Here is an 8,710-nt window from a genome sequence, read left to right as displayed (position 1 = left end):
GACGATCCGTGTAACTGCGTATGACTCCGATTCACGTATGACGCGTATGACGTAGCAATCACGCGCTAACATGGCGGCCGAACCAGTGCGCAGAAACGAATGCGCACTGGTTCGGCCGCCATGTTAGCGCGTGATCGCTACGTCATACGCGTCACTGCTACGTCATACGCGTCATACGTGAATCGGAGTCATACGCAGTTACACGGATCGTCGTACGTCCGCATTTTTCGCGTCTTTTAACCGTTTTTAAACGAATATCGCGAGTGAAAGAGCGTCGAAAGTGTCCAAGGATGATCGCGCGACTTTCATAATATGTCGGTGAAAGTGCGCGACAGCTATTTTTCACAGTTCAGTGATAGCGCGATCGCGAAGATGGAGCGAAGTCGCGTCGCGTTATTTGCGCCCTTGATGATGATTATCGGATGCGAGCGAATATCGGGAGTGCCGAATAAAGTGTCGCGCGTTCGCGTTAATGATATCGTGTGCATCAAGATCGGAATGGGACGTCCCGAGGCGAGCGAGTGGAGCGGCCTGTGGAACAGCCGGTGAACGGTGAGTAGATGTGATTTATCATATTTGCGTGACAATTCGTGCTCATTCGACGCTTATACAGCATCGCGATGTCCCGAATTACGTTCGAACAAATCGGCGCCGCATCATAATTCGATGCGATGCCGTGCAATTCAAATAAAGTCGATCACGTGAAGATGGTTAGGCTAGAAGCGATTTCAAATTTATTTTATATACGCGCAGTGCTGCACAGCCTATCTCGTAGGGCTGCCAACTGTTAAGGTGCGGCCTCATTGACGCTAAAAAGTAGCGTCAACCATTGGTTGAACAAGGAGGTAAGTATAGTTGCTTCATTGTTCAACCAATGGTTGACGCTACTTTTTAGCGTCAATGAGGCCGCATCTTTAAGAATTATTATTGTTATAAGGAAGCTTAATAATTTAAAAAATAATGAAATCAAAAAGTTACGAACAATTTATATGTATTTAAATAAGAAAATTACAATAATTGCACTCTTTTTTTATCAACTTTTAAATAAAAAAATAAAAAAAATTGAATAATATAAAAATTACTTATTCTATATTACAAAATAATTTATTCTACATCGCAGTAATACAATTCTTATAAATAGAAATACAACATTTGGGACATTTAAGGACTCTAAATCTAAGGCTAATATTACATTTGTCGTACGACAAATTTTTTAAGCACATTGATTGGCTGCGAGATAATAATTGTTTGAATGTTGGAAATTTTTCCCCCAGCCAATCAATGTGCTTAAAAAATTTGTCGTACGACAAATGTAATATTTGCCTCTCAATTGGCTAATTTTTGAAGTCTTGAAAATTTTTATATCCGACAGCCAATAGTGTTTCGCTGAAGAGACACCGGGACATAACGCCGCTTCTAGCGCGATCATATAAACGCAGCCTTAAGTTTGTCTTTTTACGTCGCATCTACTTCCATTCTAGCTGGTCCTTTCTGTTCGCGACCGGACGAGACGTGAAAGCGCAGTCGGGTTAGTTCACGTCTCATGCGTGAAAAATTATAGGAAGGATCTATCAAGATGGTAAGGAATTTAATTTCTCGTGCGCGAATGTCTTTACATCAAAATCCGCGATCTCCTCTTCCCCAGATTCCGCGTATTTTTGCGAAAACTATTTTGTCTTGAAAGATCGCACCCTATCGTGTGCTCGAGCGCGATGTAATTTCCATACTATTCATATGTAATATCTTATGCAAGTAGATATATTCCGCTGTTTTGACTGTTGTTATCTTTTAACGATATTTTGTTTCGTTTTTAATGTGATAACGTGTGTAAGACCTCGTGGAAGATATTTGTGTATGTGCGACACTTTCTGATAGCACGTGGCTCGAGAAAGCATATCCGGTATAATCCGCCATTACACGATATTGATGCCGTGTATGCAAGAAACGAAAGATATCTATAAATCATCAAATGGTAGAATAAAAGATTTAATTCTATAAATCATCAAATGGTAGAATAAAAGATTTAATTCCGATGTTAAAATCAAACATGAATTTAAGTGAATCAAATTATAGGCAAAAATAATCTTCGCGATTTTTTTATTTGCGATATAATTTTTGACATATGTCGCATGATGATGCGAGGTAGATGATCTTGATTCTTTCGAGTATATTTAAATATATGTAATCTTTGAGTTGTTAGATAATAAAAAATTATGTTAAATTTTAAATATTTTAAATAATTTTAAATAATTAGTTCGAAAGTATTATTCAAAATGTCGAAAGTCAATGGCTTTCTTTAGCCTGAAAGAAAATATAAAACAACTAAAAAAATTAATGTCTATTTTTACAGAAATTTCTTTTTAGTTTACAGGAAATAATATATTAAAAGTGAAGAATTAATTTGTAAGAAAATATTAAAAATCTTTTTGCATCCTACAATGCACATTATTAAAATATTCAAATTTGATATAAAATGTATCTAAACAAAATTCTTTTAAGAATTAAAGAAAATAATTACTCTTTTAACTGTTGAAAATATGATACTAATTTATATCTGTAATAATTTTATCTGTAAAATTGAATATACAATACTAAAAAAATATGCTTTATAAAAAAATTATTTAGTTGAGAAGGGAATACTCTTAATTTTTAATATAAAACTATATAATTATAAAAGTATTTCCTAAAGAACTAGTAATTTTCTGTTGAAGTATCTTTTTTAAATTGTATGTAATTATAAAATATATGAGAACAAAGCTCATCTAACATTTATTTTAAGTTTATTTATGATTTTTATGTTTATTTTATTTTATTTTAAAGATTCTATTATTTATTTCATAAATTGTTAGAGATAATAAAGAAGCTCTGTGTGAGAGAGTTTATTAGCAAAATCTTACTCAAATTATCTGTTATCATTAGAAACTGAATTTATTAGAATCATTCAATATTCTATAATGTGATGATACTAATTAATATATTAATTAATATATTTCCATTATTATATGTAACATAACTCTTTTTTTCAGTCGTTATCAACGGCACGACCGATTATTACGGTATATACCGACAAGAATGAAGCATCAGGTGATGTAATTTCTCTACCATCTGTTTTCAAAGCTCCGATTCGCCCAGACATTGTCAATGTCGTTCACCAATTAATTTCTACTAATAGTAGGCAACCATACTGTGTCTCTAAAGAGGCTGGTAAGTATACATACAAAATGATAATTAATAATATGTATTTGTAAGATTAAATATAGCTTTTCTTCTCTCTCCTAGGCCATCAAACCTCTGCTGAATCATGGGGCACTGGACGAGCTGTGGCACGTATACCTCGTGTACGTGGTGGTGGAACTCATCGTTCTGGTCAGGGTGCATTTGGTAACATGTGCCGAGGTGGACGCATGTTTGCCCCTACCAAGCCATGGCGACGCTGGCATCATCGCGTCAACGTTAATCAAAAACGTTATGCCCTCGTTTCTGCTATTGCTGCATCTGGTGTTCCTGCACTTGTGCAATCTAAAGGTGTGTACTTTTGCTAAGATAACATTTTTGAAAGAAAAAATGGGAACATAGATTTAAAAAACATTTATTGAAACTTACTTTGCACTTTTTTTCAATAATTGGGAAATATTGTGAGAAATTATAAAACATTTTTCTTATAATAAATATAATAACTTGCAAAATATAATTATATTAATAATTATTTATATTTTTTAATATATTCTTGTTTCAATGTTATTTTCTCTGATTTTAAGTGATAGAGATTTATTAGTATTATTATTTTTTTTATTAATTTGTAATTATTTTTTTATACATATTTAATTTAATTGAATTTGTTGATATTTTGTATAGAGATGAACAAATTATAAATATAACATTTATACAATAATATGCAGGACACTTGATTGAGGAAGTCCCAGAATTTCCATTGGTTGTTTCTGATAAAATTCAAGAATACACGAAAACTAAGCAGGCTGTCATCTTTTTAAGACGTATCAAAGCTTGGAATGATATCCAAAAGGTTTGAGTTTCAAATTTTAATAGGAATTTTTTATATCATCTCCTTTATGTTACATTCATATGCACCAACAAATGTCCGCATCTTTGCTAAGCGCGTTTAGTTCAGATGCTCCTAACAGATGCTAGAAAAATATGGTATTCAGGCGTTCTTTTCTAGTTAAATTGTACTTGAAAAGGGTATGAATTACCAAACAATATCTTTTGTTTTGTATTATCATGTATTTTTAATACTATGAGACATGCTATAGAAATAATTTTTATGATAATATAAGAGCTTTTTTTACTCCCGACTGCTGCCAACCTACGGTTTGCAAAAGATAGAGGGAATATGCGTTTTTTGAAATATATTAACAATTTTATTTTGTAAATGAATCGAATTCTTGTGAGAAATTTCTTGAGAATCAATTAAAATTAAATTAAATTCTCTTAAATTAAGTTATAAACTTTTTTTTTAATTTTAAATTTGTAACATATTTTATTCATTATTTATTTATTAGGTCTATAAGTCTCAACGTTTCCGTGCTGGCAAAGGTAAAATGCGCAATCGCCGACGCATTCATCGACGTGGACCTTTGATTGTTTACAATCAAGATCAGGTAATTTTTTTTAAGATTTAATATATTGTTTAATTAAATTTCCTATATACATCAATCGTATCAAAATTAAAATAAATTTTATTTATAAATTTAATCATTAGATCTCATATAAATCATGAAAAATCAAGAAAAACATAATTATAATAATCTCTGATTTTTAGGGCATCCGTAAAGCATTCCGCAATATTCCCGGCATCAGTCTGATGAATATCAATAAGATGAATCTTTTAAAATTGGCACCGGGTGGTCATGTTGGACGTTTTGTTATTTGGACAAAATCTGCTTTTGGACTATTAGATTCTCTTTATGGAACCTGGCGTAAAGAGTCGCAACTCAAAAAAGGATATAATTTGCCATTCCCCAAAATGGCTAATACCGATCTATCTAGACTTTTGAAGTCTGAGGAAATTCGGAAAGTCCTGAGGGCTCCTAGGTAATTATATAAAGAAATTATATATTATAATAATTAAATTGGAAAATGCATTTTTGTTTCCTTTTAATCTGGCAGCATTAAAGCTGTTATTTTGAAACATATCACATTATTCAGATTTGTATCATTGAATGAATATTGATTCTGTGACGATCGAATCTGATCTGCATTATTATGAATTTTGTGATCATATCTCATTATTGGTGATTGATACAATTTATTCAATATAATTATAGAAAGAAGGTGGTACGCAGAGTGAAGAAATTGAACCCGTTGACCAACACACGGGCTATGTTACGACTTAATCCGTATGCAGCCGTTTTAAAACGTGCTGCTATTTTGACCGCGCAGAAACGTCAACACGAGAGGGATGTTCTTCTCGCTGAAAAACGAGGTGTAAGTACATCTTTACTATCTTTTTTGTTTCTTATATATATTTTAGTGTAATAATGGCGAATAATTCTATATGTATATGAACAATCTCATAGGTAATATTATTTGAATAATAATAATCTTGAATCTAAAAAATATGTATTAAAAATATATATTATATCGAAGTTAGAATATTTCCACATTACAAAAAGATTATAAAGTAATTAAATTAATTAGAATAAAAAAATTTGATAAATATATAAAAACCGATAAAACTCAATATCTAAGTTATTATTTTAGGAGAAGATATAAAATAATAATTATTTATTTGATATAATAAATTTATTTTATTATTTATTAATTTAAAAAAATGTTAAATTATTTTTATATTTATTATTTGCAAAATTATTGTAGACTATCAGAAAAAATCAATTGCTGCAAAATGTGATTTAGAAATTGCAAATGTGTATTAGAAATTTTTGCAAATGTGTATTAGAAATTGCAAATGTGTATTAGAAATTTTTATTTATTAGATTCCATTCATTACAGATAAAATTACCGAAGGATGCACCGGCATTGAAGGCTATTGTTCTTCAGAAGAGGAGGAAACAACAACTTGCTAAGATCAAGCAGGTGAAACCTCGAGTGAAGAAAATAGAAAAAGATACTATGGCAAAAAAAGTGGAGGAAGATACTACGGCAAAGAAAATAGAGAAAGATACCACAAAAACCAAGAAACTAGCTGCTCCCAAGAAGCCAGCTAAGAAGTAAACAACAATCATTGATATGGTTGTTATTAATACATAATTTTTATTTCTGTCTCTGAATAAAAGAAAAGGCGGAAAAAATGCGATAATTGTGTTTTTTTTTTTAACGGTTTTCCTTTTTTTAATGCAAGAATAAGTTTGATGTATTATTCAATTTCTTCCACTTAATATCCAAAATAATGTGTAAATTGTATAACTGGTATTAAATAACACTCGTTTTATTAAATAAAAAATTCATAAAAATAATTGGATTAGAATGAAGAATAATTTGATGATTCTGAATTATATGTAACAATCAAAAACACATTTGTTAACTTTATAAAATTCCAGTTTTAATAATACATATTCAAAGTATGTATTATTCTAAATGTAATATGAAATAATTTATAAATAAGAGTTTTAAGACTAATCAAATCATAAATTTACTAATAAAAAGTAATTAATGTACATGTTTTGAAAGGAAAAACTAAATATTTATCATGTATCTACTATAATTTAAGAAATATATAAAAAGTCTGATAGAAGATAACGTAATGCATATCAATATACTCTGTCCAATGAGAGAAAATGGTCTGTGTATAGATAAGCAAAGTGGAGGTAACACGGCTCGTTATTAAGTCCCGATCTACAATAGTAATTTAAGTCCTAAAACCTTGGCCGATATTCATAGTCCGTTCTTATATTTAAGATCGTCATAAGTTCATCTTTAGATATTGTATGTATTATTTTATTGGCTACAGATTATCTGAAGATGAACTTAAGATGATCTTAAATATAAGATCGGACTATGAATACTGGCCCTTAAGAAATTGATCAATCACAGTCGAGTATTCTCTTTATACTTGACTGTGATTGGTCAATCTCTTGTGTATCACGATTAGGAATATTTAGGGAATAACACGTGACTCAAATAGCAGCCAATCCATCTCCTGCTTTCCCAGAAAAGCGGGAAATGATTCGCTGCATGCAGTTGTGATTGCATTAAAAAGTGGAGGAGAACTTGGTACGTTGTATTCTGAAGAAAAGGACAATAGAGGAGAAGGACAATAAAGAAGAAGAAAGTAAAGGGAGAATAGCAATGTGTAAAAAAGCATTCGCGTGGGCATGTTTTAGGTTTTAAATAGTTTCAAAGCATTTTTTATGTTAGCATTGGTTCAAATCAATTCAAGTAGAATTGAAAAATATATTTAAAAAATGATAAAAGAAAGTATAAAATAATTTATATAATTTATTTTCCACAAAACCTGTATTGTGAAAGTGTATTGTGAAATAGAATATACGGTACGAAATAGTAACATTCAATTTGATGCAACGCTCAAATAAATATAAAATTAAACAATTTGAACAAAAATCTTCAATAAGAAAGAATTAATAGAGTTAATATAAGAATTAAAAGAGAAAAAAAGCAATTATATTCTCGTGTATTTACTGTGAGCCACGTGGATCCATGGATCCACGTGACTTGCATAATTTCTGTTCGTTTTTTTTTTTTCGTAAACATCTTCTATTTAACATGTAGCATTTATATTAGCATATACAGTATTTTATTTTTACAAAAGGTATTTATTATGCAAGAAAAGAGATTATTGAAATAAAATTAATATAAATAAATATAATATAAATAAATATAATTTTTTAGATATAGTATATTTTTTAATTATATGTTTACAAATTTTATTTGTTATTATTTTACTACATATACATATGTACATCATATACACACACACACACACACATATGCAAAGAACCAAATAATATTAAAAAAGTTACTTATTTTTATTTTAAAAGAAAGACAATTGCAGAAAAAGGTTCACTAATGTATCTATAAAAAATAAAAAACTCTATTAATCAATTCAATTTATTTTCTGCACAGAAATATATTGCCATGTAACTATAAAATTTTCTTTTTACAGTGATAACAATGTATTTTAATAAAAAGTTAAAATCATCATTGGAAGAAAAACAAAAAGATGAAGAAGAAAGACGAATGAAAAGAAGGGAACAATGGCACAGAGAGCAAAGAATTCTAAGAGAGCATGAGGAACGAAAAATAAAGATGATCCAAAATTTTGAAAGGAATCGGGCTCAAGAAATTGTTCACAAGCAAAAATTACAACAAAATGAAAGTAACAATCCACAAAGAAGAACTGATTACAAATATCCTGAAGAGTAATATAGAAAATTATTTAATTATAAATTAAGTATTAAATGACACAAAACATTAAATTTTATATAATAATCGCTATAAAAAAATATAAATTTCTTATAATTTATAAATATAAATAGTATATATTATGAAAATTTTTATATAAAATATAATAATATTAAGACAAAATATAACTAACTGTGATATGAACACTTAATTTATTCATGAAAAATATCTTGGAAAATTCATGTAATATTTTTGAAATATTCTTAGATTGAAAATATCATCATCTAAATACCAAAGAAGTACAATTATTGAAGAAAAAGAGCTAAAGAAAATCAAAGTAAAAATTTATTGTGAAGAAACTCATAAAACA

The 8,710-nt window shown here is 29.4% G+C and overlaps 2 protein-coding genes across 2 annotated transcripts in view; both read left to right on the top strand.

The window, feature by feature from the left end:
- Positions 1-1,448: 1,448 nt before the first annotated feature.
- On the top strand, positions 1,449-6,272 carry LOC105250384 (60S ribosomal protein L4). Its single transcript, XM_011256438.3, has 8 exons — positions 1,449-1,579; positions 3,027-3,204; positions 3,280-3,525; positions 3,900-4,024; positions 4,521-4,619; positions 4,781-5,052; positions 5,286-5,445; positions 5,971-6,272. Exons 1-8 carry the CDS (start codon positions 1,577-1,579, stop codon positions 6,190-6,192), a joined length of 1,305 nt encoding a protein of 434 aa, XP_011254740.1. The 5' UTR covers positions 1,449-1,576; the 3' UTR covers positions 6,193-6,272.
- A 762-nt stretch (positions 6,273-7,034) lies between these two features.
- Positions 7,035-8,710, top strand: part of LOC105250449 (golgin subfamily A member 6-like protein 1) — an 8,017-nt gene continuing 6,341 nt past the window's right edge. The window contains exons 1-3 of the mRNA XM_025408083.1: positions 7,035-7,469; positions 8,102-8,357; positions 8,608-8,710. The exon at positions 8,608-8,710 is cut by the window's right edge and continues 79 nt beyond it. Of these exons, the coding sequence (XP_025263868.1) occupies positions 8,110-8,357; positions 8,608-8,710 (351 nt within the window). The 5' untranslated portion in view covers positions 7,035-7,469; positions 8,102-8,109. The remainder of the gene's footprint in view (positions 7,470-8,101; positions 8,358-8,607) is intronic.

This window comes from Camponotus floridanus, unplaced genomic scaffold (assembly GCF_003227725.1).
Source record: "Camponotus floridanus strain SB8 unplaced genomic scaffold, Cflo_v7.5 scaffold1, whole genome shotgun sequence".
NCBI lineage: Eukaryota > Metazoa > Arthropoda > Insecta > Hymenoptera > Formicidae > Camponotus > Camponotus floridanus.
This window is presented reverse-complemented; position numbering and strand designations above follow the sequence as displayed.

Excerpts from the sequence above, each read along its gene's own strand:
- LOC105250384 (XM_011256438.3), top strand. Across the intron at positions 3,205-3,279 it reads CTGTGTCTCTAAAGAGGCTG|GCCATCAAACCTCTGCTGAA; the intron begins GTAAGTATACAT and ends TCTCTCTCCTAG. Across the intron at positions 4,620-4,780 it reads TTGTTTACAATCAAGATCAG|GGCATCCGTAAAGCATTCCG; the intron begins GTAATTTTTTTT and ends TCTGATTTTTAG.